The 19,606-nt window shown below is 36.6% G+C and overlaps 1 protein-coding gene across 2 annotated transcripts; it reads left to right on the plus strand.

Annotated features, from left to right (window-relative positions):
* Positions 1–122: 122 nt before the first annotated feature.
* Positions 123–18,050, plus strand: LOC131960527 (NACHT, LRR and PYD domains-containing protein 1 homolog). Of its 2 annotated transcripts, none has more exons than XM_059325765.1 (22): positions 123–426; positions 1,522–1,792; positions 2,158–2,186; positions 2,321–2,606; positions 5,473–5,516; positions 5,974–6,262; positions 6,562–6,590; positions 8,951–9,212; positions 10,261–10,349; positions 10,649–10,931; positions 11,869–11,897; positions 12,019–12,304; positions 12,435–12,478; positions 12,557–12,624; positions 12,829–13,043; positions 13,165–13,421; positions 13,539–13,667; positions 15,244–15,382; positions 15,519–15,548; positions 15,954–15,994; positions 16,194–16,452; positions 17,845–18,050. In XM_059325765.1, the coding sequence occupies exons 1-21, from the start codon at positions 184–186 to the stop codon at positions 16,443–16,445; spliced, it is 3,315 nt and encodes a 1,104-aa protein (XP_059181748.1). In that variant the 5' UTR covers positions 123–183; the 3' UTR covers positions 16,446–16,452; positions 17,845–18,050. The 2 variants fall into 2 exon arrangements, with proteins under 2 accessions (XP_059181748.1, XP_059181749.1); XM_059325766.1 differs by having other exon boundaries at positions 125–426; positions 10,261–10,304.
* Positions 18,051–19,606: the final 1,556 nt, after the last annotated feature.

The raw sequence follows: 19,606 nt of genomic DNA on the forward strand, positions 1-19,606 counted from the left end.
TGTATTTATTCAGTCATCTACATTTTATATATAGAAAAGTAGACATTTGGAGTGAAGCATCTCTTCAAAAGAAAATGTATGAAGTTGGCTGCATGTTATTGCCTAATCCAATTGGTTACTGTGGTGTAATTTTTCCCTCTTTCCTCAGACTGGCGAATTATACTCTTTGGTAGAGCTGATCTGATGCAGAGATTGAGCATTCTACCTATTTTGGACGATCTTCTTGACAGACGTATCCTCAATAATGAAGAATATGAGCAAATCAGAGCTCTGCCTACCACTAAGGAAAAGATGATGCTGCTCATCGATATTTGCTCAACAAAAAGTTCAGCTGACGATGACATCAAAAGACTCCTTGAGGAACATCAGCCATACCTAATGGCTGATATCAAACATGGAAGGAAGTACAACAACATCATAGATACAGTAAGGAAATCCTCATTTATGTGATAAGGAGCAGATATTGTAGGTAGTTTCTGCCATACAATCACTGTTTTTGAGACACAATTGGTGAATGCAGTTGAGAATTAAAATAAAAAGTGGAATGTTTGTAAAAATCCTCAAATAAGTACTCAGCTGAAACATTATATCCACAACCCTGACTCCTAAATAGTTGTTCCGTGTGGAAAGCTTATTAAAAACATTGACTCAGAGATGTGGACAAACTTAAATAGGATGTAACAAAGGATAGCTATTGGCATAGTAATAACACTGTGTGTAAATTATGTAACTTAAGAGAAATAAATGACTTAGGCAATTTTTTGAACATGCCTTTGTGACTTAAGCAAGATATGGTAACACTTTATTTTGAAGGTGTCTAATGACAAACTTATATTTCCTGAATTTCAGTGGTTGAAAAATTAAAGGTAGATCATTTCAACAAAATCATTTTCTATTTTCAAACATACCATATCTAGATTGTTATTGCCCAGTGAAAAATCTGCAATGAAATATTCACCACTTTTTATTTATTTATTTCATGTTCGTATATGGAGATGGAGAGATGGAGATGTACCTTGTGAAATAGGTTTTAAAGTCTACTCTACTTTGCAGCAGGCAGAAGTTCTAAATCCAAATGCATTTGAAGTTTAACTATGACTTTTTAATGAAAACTAACCACATCTTAGCCCTTTTGTTGCCACATGTCGTAGTAAGGGACAGTGTCAATTTCGGCTGGACTGGTGGGCTGGTGGTACACAAATAAATATGGTCAAGTCTTTAAAGATGACAACTAAATTGGGTTTACACAATAACAATATCTATCAGAGCGAATTAAAATGGCATGGCTGAAATTTCAAGTGTTTTAATGATACAAAACATTCTAATCAAAAATTCATTGTTACTCTACTGGAGAGATGAACACCTACTAAATGATATTCTGTCATTTTTCAAACCAGCAATGTCTGTGTGCATTTAATTTTGGTGATAAAAAGAAGAAGAGACATGTCAATAACTTCTGAATCATGGTAGTAGATCACACATCCTGCATATACTGTATGATATGTCCTTTTCATTTTACAGCTAGAAACCATGGCAGTTAAGAGGCTGCTTTTTGAAACACTGAATGATTTGAGTTCAGAGGAGCTACACAAATTCATGTCAGTCATTGAAGCGGAGAAAGGTTTCCCTGTCAAATCAAGGAGACATCTGAAAGCAGACATGCATACCATGGTGAGGCTGATGGTGGAGACGTTCAACCTGGAGTGTGTGGAGTTGACCAAAAATGTTTTAAAGAAGATGAACAGGTCTGATCTGGTGCAGAAATGGTTAAACATCATCCCAGGATCCAAAGGTAAGTCAAAAAACACCAAAATATGGTAAATTATGCAAGACGCCCACACACTTTCTAATTTAAAAGACATTTCTGCATCGTTTAGCAGGTTTAGCAAATCAGGAAAATTAGCCTGATGAAGGTCGAGCACCCCAAATGTTGCAATACATATTTTTCTTGCAAGTTCGACAGTGTGCAGGAGTTTATATTTTTAATCTACTCATCCCTCTACTACCCACCTAAAACCAAATCAAAAATCTTGTTGCAATGTCACTCTTTAGGAGGTTTAAGTGTCACTGGGATAAAATCATTTGTATCATTAATGTTTCTCAAGCCTGATGTTCAAAAAGTACTAACAAGTCTCTTAAAATGTCTTGTCTCCTCAGAGAAACGGCGACCTCCACTGATCCACAGAGTGAGTAATGTCTCTCTGACTTTACATCCTGCTGCTTTTTCCCCAGGAGATTATTACTGTATATGTGAACAGAAGAATCTGTAATCATCCCAGCTGCACTTTGTCCCCGCGAAAATGTTCTTTGAATTTTCCAGGTGAAGACGATGGCTTCTGTGCAGGAGCTGCTTTTAGAAACACTGAATGATTTGAGTGATGAGGAGCTCAAGACATTCAAGGAAGTCCTGGAGTTTAATGTCGCCCAGAAGTTCCTCCCAGACATCTCATCAATGTTGAGACTCACAGCTGACAGAGCAGAAATAGTGGATCTGATGGTGCAGACCTACAGCCGCCAGTCTGTCGAGTTAACCGGGGAGGTCGCAGAGAAAATGAACTGGACTGAAATATTGCAGAGGTTGTCAAAGCACAGCTCAGGACTCAAAGGTAAGACAAAGAAAACAAAAAATGTCACGTCGCTCATAAATGTTTATAGCGGCTTTCCTGTTCTTTAAAAGTCGCTTGTGAGGCAGAGAATAGGTCCTGTGTATTTGTTTGACGGACTGCTGTTGCTCCAAGGAAGCACACTGAGTCCAGAGAAGTTTTCTGGGTTTTAATTATAATCAGTGGCTTTACATCAGACCTTGGCATTAGGCGGCCCGCGGGCCACATCCGGCCCGTTGGCTGCAGTGGCGGTTCTACACAGGGGCCTCCAGGGGCCACTGCCCCTGTGAAGAAGCCTTTGGCCCCTGCTGTGGCCCCTGTGTCAAATTAATAATAAAATGATCAATTTATAACAATGAACAATGGAACAATTCTAACCTTTTTTTTTTTGTTCAAACAATATCTCATTTTACACAAAAGGAACCCAGAATGTTACATTGTATAATAGTTTAACTCTCTGGAGTCTTATAGGGCTATTTGGTCCATTTTTAAATCTCTTTCATGTCTTTACGTGTCTTTTTTGGTAATTTGTGTCTTTTTTTGGTAATCTTGTGTCTGTTGTTGTGTCTTTTTTAGTTATTTTGTGTCTTTTTTTCTGTCATTTTGTGTCTTTTTTTGTCATTTTTATGTCTTCTGTGGGGTTTTTTGTTATTCTGTCTTCTCATTTTGTGTCTTTTTTGGTCATTTTGTGTATTTTTTTGGTCATTTTTTGTCTTTTTCAAGACATTCAAAGATTTTTAATGCTTAAATATAATTTTTGCCATTTTTCATGTGTTATTGTGCCCCTCTGATTAAACACTGGCCCCTCCTTGGCCCCCACAGTAAAATTGGTCTAGAACCGCCACTGGTTGGCTGCCCTCGTCCGGCCCGCATGAGGTTACCCAGAAATTAGAAATCAATACAACCGCAGTGCTTTTATTTTGAAGGAGGTTTACGTACCCACCTGCAAAGACTCGACTCTTTACTGATAGTTCACAAGATCTATTTTAAATCGTAGCTCCATGAACATAAAAATCAGACATTCACCTTGTGAATCCACCGTAAGAGCTAACAAACAATAGCATTAGCACTGGAGCTAACAAGCACTTTTACCATAGTTAAGACAACAAATATAGCCACTAATATATATGACAGAATAAATAAACTTTAACAAACCTAGTTCCTGTCAGTCAGCCACTATAGAAGCCTTTTAGATACTTTATATCAACTTTATATGAATTATGACGCACTCGTTATTATTTACCTTTCGTTTTTAATTTTTACCGTTCTACCTGTTATATCCTGTCACTACCTTTCAAAATAAAAGCACCCGTTTCACACTGGATGGCGCCTTTTCAAAATAAAAGCATCACAACATTGTATTCTTATCAGCAGCAGCTCAAAACCAGATAATTTACTGTATTTTATAAAGCGATTAAATTAATATTAAGCAGAATTTAGTTCTGAATTTTTGGTCCGGCCCCCACAACCTTCGTGGTATTGGTCATGTGGCCCCTTGGGAAAATTAATTGCCCACCCCTGCTTTACATGCGCGTATGATGTTGGATGTGAACACTTGATGGCGAACGTGTATCAAAGCAGATCATGAACAAAGGTTAAAACAAAAGCGGTAACAAAAATTAAGGCTACCTAGACTCGCCTCTCCCTCTCTCCCATGCAGGTGAAGCACACTCTGATATAAGCTACCTGCCAGCTGTAAACTACAGTGCTCACGTGACCTGAAACCATGGCAACAAGACAAAACTAATTAAACACAAAATAATCAATCAATAAAGCAATACATAGCTCCTATGATGTTCATGAAAAACATTTTTATAATTCATCATAATAACAGTAAGTCTGCCATCACCAAGGGAAACATATCGTCACACTGTTAAAATAATCGCATAAGTAATTTTTTGTCAAAATAGTTTTTTTTGCCTAAATCATCTCCTTGTGACGCCGGCCACCTATGGTAAAATCACCTACATCCTCAGTTGATCAGATCATGTGATTTTACCCCTTTAAGATCATGGCTTATGTCAAGTGTGTGACTTAAGCGGATTTATTATGCCTAAGTCAAAATAAAATGTGACTTAGGCAATTTTTTCAACATGCCTTTGTGACTCAAGCAACACATGACATGAGCTGTCAATGTCATAAGCATGACATGGGATGTCATGAACATTAATGACACTTTGAAGTGTCATTAATGTTCATGACACATCCCATGTCATGGTTATTTACAATAATATTAAATCTTATTTATTTTCAATAAATGTCATATGTTACACTTTTATTGAAGTTGTGTTTTCTGCAAAACTTGAAAAAATGAGTTAGGCGATTATTTTGACAGGGTGACGATATAGCACTGGGGCAGGGATCAATTAATAATTAAAAGAATAATGAATGTTTATGAGTGTTTATGTTGTTTATCATCATATCTCCTGGAACAGGAGTCAGGCCTTGTCATCCTCCCATCTTTGACTCATAACTGGCAGACCTCTCATTAGTTCAGCTCCAATGCACCTCTGGTCAGCCGTTTTTTTGTTGTTCCGAGTGTGTCACCAGCAATGCTGATAACCATAAACATTGCTTGAAGTTTCTGGTCCACATCTTCCCTTGATGTAGTCTTAAGGATTCAATCTGCATCCTTGTCAAACTGCAGCAAGACTCTCTTTAATAACCGTAGGCCAGTTAACCTGCAATGTTTTTATCACCTGTCTTTTCACAGTTTATTCCAAATATGCAAACTGCACCCACAGTCATTATTTTATTAGTTTTGCTAATTGTCTATATGACAGAGTAGACTTCATTAAACAGCATGTCCTGTTTCACATATTATAAAAAAAAGCATGATTAAAAGCAAATTCATATGTTTCTTCCTAAGGGCCTTCAGGAAACTTAGAGCTTGAGGGAAGTGGAAGCGTTACGGTAATCCTTTACATTCATTAATTTGTTCAATTTATTTGACATTCTTTTATTTGATAATTTATGTGGTGTTGCAAAACTATTTAGTGGAATGCATCCTACGATCAGGATTTGTTTTATATATTAGAAGAAAAGATGCAAGTTGTTAATCAGCCGACAGTGAAGTAATATAAAGTTTTGAACAGGTTTTATGTAAATAAAATATTTTACTTTTTACTCAAAGAGGACAGATGTGAGTCATCACTTTGATGCACATCAGAAACACAAGCAGTTTGTAAAAACAGGCATATGTCATCAATTGGACAAATATCAGTTGTATGATTCATTACGTCGTGTGATACGACTGATGTACTCTCACCACTTGCACATTTCTAAAACACAGACATTGATTGAACAGAAAAATCTGTAATCATTCCAGCTGAGAAGTTTATCCAACGAACAATTTCTTTGAATTGACCAGGTGGAAACGATGGCGTCTGCTGTCGAGCTGCTTTTGGAAACACTGGCTGCTCTGAGTGATGAGGAGCTTAAGAAGTTCAAGCATGTCCTTCGCAATCATATTCACTCCAACAGACGCTTCCTGGACATCCCACTGATGCTGCTGGAGACGACAGACAGGCAGGACACAGTGTTTTCAATGGTGCTGACCTGGGGACAACAGTCTGTGGAGGCTGCCAACGAGGTTTTGAAGAAGCTGGAGAGGACTGACCTGGTGCAGAAGTTGTCAGACAGCAGCATGGAACCCAACAGTAAGACAATAAAGGAAAAAAAACATATGAAAATGATAAAACTGGTACTGAACATGTGTCCGATAGGTTGTCTTCCCTTTACATGGTAAATGATAAGATTTATAATGCAGAGAAAAGACAGCACCACCTGATGCACAAAATATGTTTCATGACTATTATAACACATTTTTAGAGAGTCTAAAACTGAATTTGTGTCATTTTGTGTGTTGTTAATTTTTGCAAAGCAATATTGCCTGATCACGGTGGTTTTGTTAGATGTTAGACCAGTCACTCATGACTTTCACCGTTTTTCTCCTCAGCTGAACGCCGAGCTGCACTGATCCAGAGAGTGAGTAGTGTCACAGTTTTTTATACAACACAGTTATTTGTGAGCAGATGCAGGTTAAAAATTATAGTCATCTTGAACATTTAAAATAATGATACACCCAAACTCACGATTTGTTTATTCTTTTTTCGTCAAACTGAAGCTGCATTCAAAAGGAGTTCTTTTGCAGTAATTTTATACAACAAATGGAAGGGGAAGAAAAGGAAAAACATGATCTTCTTTGTTTTGTACATCAGAAAACTGACAAATTTATGGTTAAGACAAACAAACAAAGAAACAAAGTGATCATACTTGGGGTTGAGGGTTTATTAATCACACACTGTTACTATGGCACCAACAGATGGTGGACTCAAATGGAGTACACAGACACTCGCAGCAGGTTACATAGAAAAATGTCTTTTCTTGAAGCAAGGGTGAAGTACATAGAAGATCAGTCCAGAAAGAAAGCAAAGGTACCAAATAGAGCTGTCAAAATTAACACGTTATTGAATGCACTTTGAGAGGGACTACGTCACATAACGGAAGCCATGAAAGCTGCAGTGGCCAGCCTGAGATTTAGCTCAGGATTTCTCATTAATTACATAATCTGTCCCGCCATAGTCTCATGTGCTGTGTTGTCACATTTTAAACCACTGAAAGTATATTTAGATTTTTTAATCTAGATTAATTCATTCCAAAATATGAGATTAATTAGTTATTTTTTTTAATCTATTGACAGCCCTAGTACAAAAAAACAAACTCACGAATCTAAGGCAGAGTCAAAAACTCAAAAAATGAAGGATAACATGAAAACAAGAAAAGCAGGGTGATTGGACACGGTTTGAACTAAAACAGGAAAAACAAATATAATAGATTGAAACTACAAAATTTCCTCTGGGGAAATTTTGAAAGGGCCACGGGGGCTACTGCCAGTGTGTGTACACTATGATGAGACTCTTCAGAGATTTCAAACTATGCCCTTTAACCTCAAAATGTGTGTGTGTGTGTGTGTGAGTGTGTGTAGCGAAAATCGCATAAAGTTACCTGTGTGTGTGTGTGTGTGTGTGTGTGTGTGTGTGTGTGTGTGTGTGTGTGTGTGTGTTTGTCTGTCTGTGTAATTAAAATCACACAAAGTTACCTGTGTGTGTGTGTGTCTGTGTGTGTGTGCGCGCGCGCGTGTTTGAAGCATATGTATGCATGTGTGAGGAGTGTGAGCGCTTACGCGCATGTGTGTGTGTGGGTATCTGTAACTGTAATCACATCAAAGATCAAAGGCAATCAGATCAAAGCAATCAACAGAAATAACTGACACCTGTGACAGCAGCCGGTGGACAGAGGTCCAGAGTTGGACTGGAATTTCTGGCCTCGAACAGAAAGCATTTTTGGCAAAACCATAATACCTATCATTGATCCGACTTCACTTTGAGCGTCCTGAGTTCTTCCTGAACGTCTACATATGTTTTTTGTGAAGAAAAATTAAAAAATAGCTTTGTTAGAGCGATCTAAAAAAACTGTTAAATCTCAGACAGCTCAGAAATCTTCCTGCGTTTTTAATATGGGAGCGTGTTGGTGGATCATCTCTGCGTTTTACGCCCAAACTATAACTCTGACAGCTTTACCAGAGGATTGTGAGTGAGAAGACAAATTTTCCTACGTTTCTATGTGTAAATTATTTCTGTAGAGTGGAATTTGCGGCCTGGAGCGCAGTTTTCTAATTCGTTTTTGACAGTTTTACCTCTCCCTCTACACTCTGAGCGATGACATCACACACTCTGACATGAACATTCCGTGCAATACACACCCATTATAATCTCAGAATTTCTACAAAAATGATCATGGTCATTGAACAGGGATTGATAAAAAAACTATATGACCTATCGAAACGCAAATTAATACACCAATACACAAGACTTGTGTCTACTGTTTAAAGTTCAAACGGAGTCTCGGGGTGAAATTATGCCGGAGAAGTAGACGTCTGAAAATCTTCAATTAATGTTCTTTTTTGCTCATTTTCTTTCGGCCGTCCCATTCATTTCAATGCAAAATTTTGGGCAGTTTTCGTATTCGTATTCCGTAGAGAAAAGTAATAGCACACCGATCCCGATCAAACCGCACGTTTTGATATGTAGTTACTAATTAATTATGAAATAGTAGCATGACGAAATTGCGTCCGCCCCGAGCACTGGCCCCTACAGCTATTGCTGTATGGGACCAGTGCTCGGTGCGATTGCCCTGAGGCCCTAACTATAACAATGTAACGTAGGAGGCAGGGCGGGACATGAAAAACACTGATAAGATAAAAAGAGACATTTGTATTTGTCCCAGTGAATTAAATATTTTAATTAAATATTTGAATCAAACATTTAATTTATTGGTTATTTCAGGTTGCAACAGTGGCTGCTGTTAAACAGCTGCTTTTGGAAACTCTGAATGATTTGAGCGACGAGGAATTCAAGAGGTTCCTGGAGTTGATTGTCTCCCAGAAGGACCTCCCAGACATCTTCAGGATGTTGAGACAAACAGACAGAGCTGACACTGTGGATCTGATGGTGCAGACCTGCGGCCAGCTGTCTGTTGACTTAAGCATGAAGATTTTCATAGATATGAAGAGGATGGACCTGATGCAGAGGTTGTCAGGACTCAAAGGTAAGACAAAGACAACATAAACACTGCAACATTACATACTCTCATGTTTTATCAATACTTCTGTAATCCATAATTTAAAATACATAAGGAAATCTGCTTGACTACAAACTCATTGTGTCATTAACAAAGTGAAATATATACAAACTGGGGGCAGGAATCAACACAATAATATCAATAAAAAATTAAATCACCACCTCACACAGTCTCAAAAAAGTTTTATAAGTTTCTCAGTGTTGTATTTGGTTTGCTTCTGTGTCTTTTGTGTTGGTTTGCTTTAGACTGTGATGATGGTTATGTAACGTGAGTTACATAATGCAAGTAATTTAGCAGTGAGCAATTATGTCTCGTGAATTGTTGCAGCAACTCTTGGGTTGATACCATTCTTTGCTCATATTTGGTACTAAATTAAATTTCAACACTTGATTATTACTAAAAATTGTAATAAATAAATAAATACATTTTAGAAAATCCCCCCCAAAGACACCAAGGACCTTAAGGATCACAACAGAAATATTCAATTGATTATTTGATTATTAACATAGAAGCCTAGATTTTCAGCTTTCCAGTGATATCCAATTTATGCAATTCAAAATGTTTCAGGACTTCATTATGCAGAAATATTCAAATACAAATAAACACATTATAATGTGTAAACTGTATGTTTTTTATTTTATGGGATTATCATGCAATCTGCATGTCTGTAAAGAGGAGAGGAGCCCGTTTTCATTCAGATAACTTGAAGTCAGAAGTCAAAGGATCTCTTTGAACATGACCATTCGACTTTTCCCGCTCGCCAACATGTCACCTAACTAAGGAATTCTCCCCGTTTCTGACATCCTGATACAGTGACGTCTTTGGCACAAGTAGATCTTCTTCAAATATTGTGTTAGGACAGAGCCTGCTACAGCCTCTGACATTCAAAATGTTGTCCAGGAACCCCAGTCCTCCATTTTAAAAGTTAAAAATTGAGCCTTATTAAAGTTGACTTTACTCTTTGTTAAATCAGATTATAACCATCCGAGTCATTCTACATTTCTTTGCTCCTCAGAGAAACACTCTGTGGATGAACATCGACCTGAGCTGTTGGAGAGAGTGAGTCTGAATTCACACACCACAGTTCTCAGTCAAAACATGCAGGTTGGAAACCATCCTCAGTGCCAATGTTCAATCATGATACAAACCAAACCAAGTGTTTTATTTTGATGGTTCTCACACCGTTAATGTGGAGGTCTCTAGTTAATGTTAATGTTATTTACCACTGATGTTATAATAAAATATATTTTGCTGCTGTGCTACTGAACATGAGATGAGAAAATGTCAAAGTCAGAAAAATGACTAAAACAACATTAGTAATCAGTTTGCAGGGATTTAATGGTAAAATAATCAAATCAGCTTTTGTTTTGATGACACATTTGCTTAACGTATCTTTTTTTCAGGCAGAAGTGCCGGCAGCTGTGAAACAATTTATTTTGGAAACACTGAAAGATTTGAGTAACGAGGAGCTAAAGAAATTTAAGTGGTTGCTGCAGTTGACGTACTTTCAGAAGGGGCTTCCGCACATCCAATGGAGACGACTGGACTGGGCAGATAGTGCGGGCGCACTGGTGGATCTGATGGTGGAGAACCAGCAGCTGGTGGAGGTGACCAAAGAGGTTTTCACGGACATGAACAGGCCTGATCTGCTAGAGAGGCTGTCAGAGACCAGCTCAGGACTCAAAGGTCAGAGAAAGAAAACAAAAACTGCTACATTACACAATATTTGTCTTAGAAAATGTCTAAATAGACTTTTCTATTTCATAATCCACTGGGAGCATGCAGTGACACAACTTTGACTGCAGAAATCATTAAGTTGAATCTATTCTGTTTGATTTTATGATGTCATGACTGGGTAGATTTTATTTTGCAGCCGTGAATTCTTTGCATTTTAGCATTATTTTGTTATCAAAATGTTCTCTCCGGGTCCTCCGGCTTCCTCCCACAGTCCAAAGACAAGCAGGTTTAATTGGTGACTTTAAATTGTCCGTAGGTGTGAATGATCTGTTAATGGTTTTCAGTCTCTGTGTCAGCCCTGTGATGTGTTTGCATTACTACATAGCTAACTTCTTGGCTAAGTAGCTTGCTAAGCTAACTACTTAGCCAAGAAGTTAGTTTAGCAAGCTACTTAGCTAAATACTTAGCCAAGAAGTTAGCTTAGCAAGCTACTTAGCTAAATACTTTGCCAAGAAGTTAGCTAAGTAGTTAGCTTAGCAAGCTACTTAGCTAAATACTTAGCCAAGAAGTTAGCTTAGCAAGCTACTTAGCTAAATTCTTAGCCAAGAAGTTAGCTAAGTAGTTAGCTTAGCATGCTACTTAGCTAAATTCTTAGCCAAGAAGTTAGCTAAAAAATTGGTCTTTTTGACCCATTTTGTGCATTAGAAGGGTAGTGACACAAAAAGGGATTTTATTCAAAAATGAATAAAGGAAAACATAAAAAAAAGGATGTATGATGATCAAAAACAAACTAATTGAGGAAAACCTGGAATACTGAATGATGTAAATAATTTATTGCAAAGATATAGAACATGAAAACACTGTCGGGTCACTTTAGACCCATTTTGTGCATCAAAGGGTTAAAAACAGTCCATCATGATTTGTTTTCTGTTTTCTGTCTCCTCAGAGAAACACCCTCCTGAAGTGCTCCAGAAAGTGAGTAATGTTACATCACACACACTTTACATAACATAGCTTTTATTTAATTGTTACAGGTTTGAAAAGCTTCTGAAGTTGTCATTACATAAATGCCTTTTGTTTACTTTAAATCCATCAGGAAGTAACAATGACATCAATAATGGAGAGGCTTTTGGAAACAATTGAAGTTTTAAATTACGGGGAGCTCCAGCAATTCAAGCGGCTCCTGCAGCACACTGATATGGAGACAAACGTCTCAAAAGTCTCAAGATACCAACTGGAGACAGCAGAGAGAGGTGAAGTAGCAGAGCTGATGGTGGATGCCTACGGCCAGCAGTCTGTGGAGGTGACCAGGGAGGTTTTAGAGAAGATGAACAGGAGAGATCTGGTGCAGAGGTTCTCTGAAATCAGCTTAGGATCTGAAGGTATGAAAACCCCAACATTATTATCCCAATATAAAGGCTTTGGTAGAGAGAGTAAATGGTAATGGTAAATGGACCTGCACTTATATAGCATGACATGTCATAATTTAAAACAAATTCATTTCTTCACAAGGGCCTTCAGGAAGCTTGGAGCATGAGAGTTGTGGCAGCATGATGGTAATGTCTTACATCAATTTATTTGTTCATGTGATGTTAAAAAAAAGTAATTACTCAAAAAATGGTTGTCCTCTGCAGCAGGTCTCCAGTGACTGGACTAAACTCGACCCTGAAGTGAACAGTACAGGCGATTCTCCAATTTACAGGTAAAAATAACGTCCTAAATAATTTGTTACAGCAAACTGGAACTATAGAAAACATTCAACTTAGTTCTTGAGATTCTTCTCAGAAGGAAAACTAAGATTTAACTAATATGGTAGCACCAAATAAGCTCAGAAACTAGTTTCCCAATATAGTATTTTTGTGCATGGACAAAAGCTTGTTTTTTGTGTGTTTCTTTTACATTTTAGCCTACAGTCTGAAGCAGGAAACTTTGAATGCAGCGTCTCTGGTTTGCGCTGGGAATGTAAGGAAAAGGTCAGCTTGAAGTACCAGTTTTGCTCCTTGAAGTATCACATGGAGAGGATTGAAAGCACCAAATACATGCCTGCAGGGCCCCTTATGGGCATCTCAGTCATTGCTGGGAAGTTAGATGTTGTGTACCTGCCTCACTGGATTTGTGTCGGTAAGTGAACATGAAGAAAATAATGAAAAATGTGAGAACTTTTCACATTTCTGACAGCATGTGTCTAAACCCTGATGTAATCGTTGTCTCCTCACTTAATATCTGCTTGTATTTTGTACAGATGATCCTACACTGTTAGACAAGTTTGCAGCACTGCACATAGATGACTGTGGAGTTACTGTGGAAGAAGTGTCTGAGGTCACATCGTCCCATGTCAAGCTGCGTGAGCCAACTTTCTCTTTAATCATCGCCGTGCTGCAATGGCTCGGCATTTGGACAGTGGAGATATACTGTAGGGTGGTCATATACTATAAAACTGGCACATCGTCCCTGGAGCTCCATGTTTACCTGATCCCACCTGATCCGGCTCTGATAGAGGTTATTTCATCTTACTGTCACCAATAACGTCATAATCAGACACACAAAGGCCACACGATTAACTTGGTAAATACACAAGAGACGCAACAGTTTTGTTTTTGTTTTTTCTTTCTCTAGGAAATAGACCAGATAGAATTATCTGAAGGATACAAAAGAATCAGAAAGCCACATCCAACGATGCCCCTGAAGATGAATGGACTTTTCATCCTTAAAGCACAGCTGGATGAAGAAGAAATTACTGCTGAAGTAGGTTTTGAATTTTTAGTTAAATGTATGGCTTGAACTGTGCTGAGAACAATGGAACAACAATTACATTATATTACATTACATTACATTACATTACATGTCATTTAGCTGACGCTTTTGTCCAAAGCGGCTTACAATAAGTGCATTCAACCTGATGGTACTAGACATAGACCACAGGAATCAAGTAAGTACATAACTTTAAGAGCCAACTGTCATTGCTACAGGAGTGCTATATGTTAAAGAAGAAAAGAAGAAGAGAAAAAAGGAAGCACATTTTTATATATATATATACTACTATAATAATACTATATTATATAACAATTACTTTGTTTTTTAAAATATTTGAAATAAGAACATCTAACAAAATTATTACTCCCCATGTAACCCATACACAGACTATACAGCACAAACAGCTTGTAACTTTCTCCAGCTACTGAAGTGATACTACAGCTACTAGCTTCTGTTTGCTTGCCTCCATTCCACAGTGTATTTAGGGATCCAAGAGGTCTCTCTCTCTCTCTCTCTCTCTCTCTCTCTCTCTCTCTCTCTCTCTCTCTCTCTCTCTCTCTCTCTCTCTCTCTCTCTCTCTCTCTCTCTCTCCCTCCCTCAATACAAACTTTAAACCATCATAATAAATAATCCATACCTCCTACATGGTTGAAACATTTTCTGCACATCCTTAATTGGAATGTTAATTGGGCGCTGGATATCGAGTTTCAAAGTTTCAGATTGGCCAAAGAGTGAGTCAGCATTAACGTATTAGTACTGTATGCACAACATTTTCTATTTCTTCAAATGGTCTGTTTTAAGTGTTTTAGGTATTGCACATGTAATTTCATTACCTCAGCTTGTGAGAATATGTGTGAAATCGCTTAAAAAGTCACCTTTTTAAGGTCTGACTTGCCAACACTAAGCAATTCATACTTTTTAAGTGCTCTTTGAGCTCAATGCATGGGCATCATTCATTGCGCTTAAGATTATGTTTTTTAGTTATTTTCATCAATCTTGTTGAAACATCATACTGACAATCTAAGTGTAAAACTAATTTCACCTGAATTGTCACCCATACCTAAATGAGCATCACAGTGTTTTACTGTAACAGTAAAGCATAGTTATACTGCAAAGTCAAACATTTCCTGTGTTTATGAAAAAATATATTTTGATTACACGGTAGATAGAGTGTGGTAAAGTTCTCAAAAATTGTATGTTAAAAATGTAATGTTTGACAGAATGTTTGATCTGTTCCAATGTAAACAATGGAGGTCAGTAGAGATTGAGAATCTTTAAAGTGTGTCACAAATAAATCAATCAATTTGTGCTTCAAACCCCAAAATCATCTGTTGTTACAGGCAATTAAAATAACATAAAGATATATCTGCAATCATGATCCCCATCACTCAAACATTTTACAAGTATTTTCAATGCACAGCAGATACATTAATCGTTTTTTCTCCCCGTCTCCAGATGTCTTTGAAGTGAAATAGCTGCAATTTTCTAAACCTTTGAATACACGAAGAACAAAAAAAAGATTGTGCTGTAGTCTAACTCCCCTTATTTATTTTGGATTATTTTACAGGAATTAAGGCTCAGACATGAAAGCATAGAGCCAAATTACGCAGAAGTGTATATTGGAAATCATCAAGAGAGAAATGTTGAGCTCAAGCTCACACAAGAAAAAAGGGAGCAACCAGTCTGGACCTGTGTTCTTCGAAATGGTCAGTTTTAAATAATACAACAATAATTAATCTGCACAGCCTTCATTTTATTGAATAAGCATCATAGTGGAGCTGTTGACTGTTTGATAAATGCAGTAAATCTAAATGGCTGAATATCCATTTTCTTTTTTTACAGAACAATACCAAAGCACCAGTCATACAGAAGGTAAGACATTTCAAATGATTGTAATTAGAAGAACTTTGGTTGTCTGTGTATTGAGAAGCTCTGCTCTCTGCTAGACGAAAAATACAAAATATACAAAGTCAGGACCACCACTTTGTTTTCTATATTTACAGTCTGGTAGAAATCTTATTTTTGAACTTCTGGTTAATTAAGTACATGCAAACTTGTTCTTTAATTACAGATGTTACCTGGTTTACTTGTTACTAAAGCGCTTGTTATCACAGTTAGAACAATTCAATATTACTTTCCATTTTTAAGTTGAAACAAGTGAGCAAAATAAAGTAAATACGACTTTGATTTTAAAAAACTTAAATAGCTACAACTAATGACACCTGCTGCAGGCAACTTTGGTCATTTTGTGAGAAAAGTCTTATTTTTTCTCCGCAGAGGTACACTCTTTGGATGAACACCGGTCTGCACTGATGCAGGTGAGTATTCAGACTCAATCAGTCTGACGTCATTTATCACAGCTTTCATTCAGTAACATGCAGGTTGAAACTATTCTGTTATTTTAATTTGTGATTCAAACCAAATTCACTATTCTTACATCATGTTATATGATACAATATTATCCAAAAATAAAGTTATAGTCAATCATAACTCTGTTTATTTGCTTCAATTCATCAGGAAGCAAAGGCTAAAGAGAGGCTTTTGGAAATACTGAAACGTTTGAGCGATAAACAGTTCAAAGACTTCAAATGGCACCTGGAGAACCTCAAAGACATCACCGCGAGTGAACTGGAGAACAAGGAAAAGGGTGAAGTTGTGAATAAGATCTGGCAGACCTACACCCATAGATCTGTGGAGGTAACCAAGACCATTTTAGAGAAAATCCCCAGGAATGATCTGGTGCAGATGTTGTCAGGACCCAGCTCATGATCCAAAGGTAAGTTGTAGAACAAAGACATACAATTTTCTTGGTAAATTTGGTTTAATCTTTTATTCAATAAATAATAGATCAGAAACTTTGTATGAAAGGGTATCCTCATCAAAAACAAATTGTAATTTTCATGTAGGTTTTCAATTTCTGTTATTAAATGCAGTACATTATTGGGTAACGCTTTATATTAAGGTCCTTGTAATAACCATTAATTAACAAGTAATAAGGCCCTTGTAAGTCCTTACAAGATGCTTATTAACATTATTGTGTGTTTATAAGCTTATATAAGTGTTAATAATGGCATTACAAACACCCATGACCCACCCATTATGTCTTTGCCATGCCTTTATTAATCTTATTTTGTTTGCTTATTGATATTAAAATATACTTTATTGCTCATCTATATCTAAGTTAACTATAAGTTAACTATGCTTTTTGCAACTACCGGATCTAAAGCGAGAACAATGCCTTATTACTTGTTAATTAATGGTTATTAAGGACCTTATTATAAAGCGTTACCCATTATTGTTTTATTTAAATGTAAAATATTTTTTGCTATAATTTGTGCTCACTTGGTTTAAGATGTTATTATGGTAAGAGGGTAAAACAGAAATGAGACTCACTAAAAATACATTTCAAGGATGCCTGAAAGATCTAGTGGTCAGTTGTGATCTCAAGTCAATTTTATTGACAAAACCAATATCACAAACTTGCCTCAAGAGACCTGACAATCGTACAATTTATGCCCTTTGACCCTCGCTTCATATGTCAAGTCAAGTCAAATTTATTTATATAGCACATTTACAGACAGCTGAGCCGCACCAAAGTGCTTCACATAAAAGTGCAAAAAGTGCAATAAACTACAGAATTGACAAAGGTAAAAAAGAAACAAACAAACAAAAAAGTCGACCTGTAATAAGGGATTAACTGATTGGATTCTGGTGGTCAAAGGTCACTGTGAACTCAAATCTGTCCCATTCTCATGGACGCCATATCTTTCTTCAGATTTTAAACAAACGTCCATTTGCACTTGAGGATGAACTGTTTACTATTACTATTTTAATAATTTTGCAAAAACACTTTTTGTCCATTCCACAGTCTATGAAGTGCCATCATCAGGTCAAAATGTAAATTTGTCGAGTCTGTAGTTTAAACCACTTACAGCTGAGGTTGATGGGAACCATCCACCTCAGCTGTACTTTGTGTTTGATGCTAAAGCAAATTTCATGCTAAACTAAAATGAACATTATACCTGTTTATCATGTTATCATGTTTATCAATTAACAAACATGACTATTGACCTCACATTTCTTTTCAATGAAGCTTTTGAATATTTTTTTTTAAAGCAAGTGATGATAATGTGCTCTCACAGATTTTTTAAATGTCCTTTCTCCTCAGAGCAAATCTGTGAATGAACACTCGTCTGCATGGATCCACAAAATGAACATCTTGCTGACCTGACACAGCACAGCACAACACATGCTGGTTGAAAATCATCCTCAACTTGAACTGATAAACTGTGATACAAACCAAAAACTGATTCTGGATTCAGGTTTTCTTCTTTTGGCAACAATACTTAAAAATGTTTGTCAATACTTTAAAAATGTCTATTTTTCAAATAAAAGTGTAAAGTTATTGTAAATATATTTTTTTTTATGCCTGTTTCCCTTACATTTTTAAGGTTCAAAGAATTTTTAGAAAGAAAGATTTGTTGAGCGTGAATGACATACAATGTATTGATGTATTGTTTTAAGTCCGATGTTTATTCTATTTTTATGAAATGTGATTTTTTTTATTTTTATTAAAATGTCTAAATGTATTTTATATTTCATTGTTTTGACCTCTTTTGTCTTACATCAAGCACTTTGAATTGTCTTGTTGTTGAAAGATGAAAGACGAACATCTATGTTGCATTTGAATGTACGTTATCCTTTAAATTTACCAGCAGCTGTAAACTTTTTTTTACTTTTGGAGGGTCATTCAAAAAATTTCTCTGTTTCAAAATGTATAATACTTTTCTCTGAGTATTATTTATTGTTGTTAGTCTTTGACTCAAATGAAGTGGCCTAAAAAACAATACATGAAGCAAGAATAATGGTGTAATGCAAAAATCTCGAAGGATGATTAATTTTCAATTATTTATTTGTTCATGAAAAATGTTCTAGTCATGATCTTTGAAGAATGGTGTAGGTCAGCCTTTGTTGCTATTTACAGCATGGCAAAAACTACGGAGGCCATAAGGGACATGTTGAAAATAAAATAAAACTTTGGTTTCCCGAGAAATGTTTCTTGTGAGCATGAGATACTTTCTGGTGAGAACAAGAAAGTATCTGGTGCTCACGAGAAATGTTTCTCGTGCTCACGGGAAACCAAATTTTTATTTTATTTTCACCATGTCCCTTTACGGCCTCTGTAATATAGCCCAATGAGCAGGAACTAAACTTATTATATTGGGTGCATCCCATGTTCCTTAATTGCATCCCCGTTTCCCTCACTTACGTTTTTTCAGGTGAGGAGAGAGGAAAAGTTTTAACATGCATGAGAAGTCCTTTCCTCCCAAGCGTCACCTGAAGTGACGTCCGTTTCTAATGACGGCAATTTTTGTTTTTTATACACATATTTTTTTATTATTTTTTATTATTTTACTACTATTGTTATTGTTTTCATTTTCTATTTATGTATTAATTTTTGTATTATTTAGATGTTTCTCAAATATTAATGTAATGTTTACCCTGCTGCTTCTGTTACTGCACTACTGCTGTATATCTTCAATAAATGAATGTGAAATATAAAAATTGAAAAAATGACGGTGGCTTTAACAGCTGTAGACATCCACTAATAATAATAATAATAATAATAATAACAAGCAGTACTGAACGGACCCTCGCAGTACACGCGGGTCGGGGCATGCTCCCGTCGGGGTGTGTGCGTTACAGGGGCCAATCTATACCACCCCTATGAATTTCATTGCCTTAAGTGTTATAGTGTGGCCACGGTACCAAATATGAAATTAGACTGCCACCTATTAAACCAATGAAACCTTAAAGGGTTATCCTCAGGAGGGCATTGACAATAATTGTACCAAGTTTTGTATAATAATGCAAAAACTATCCCTTTAATCCTCATACAGTGTCTGAAGGAGGACTCTTAACTGATATGT

This window comes from Centropristis striata, chromosome 22 (genome assembly GCF_030273125.1).
Source record: "Centropristis striata isolate RG_2023a ecotype Rhode Island chromosome 22, C.striata_1.0, whole genome shotgun sequence".
Taxonomy (NCBI): Eukaryota; Metazoa; Chordata; class Actinopteri; order Perciformes; family Serranidae; genus Centropristis; species Centropristis striata.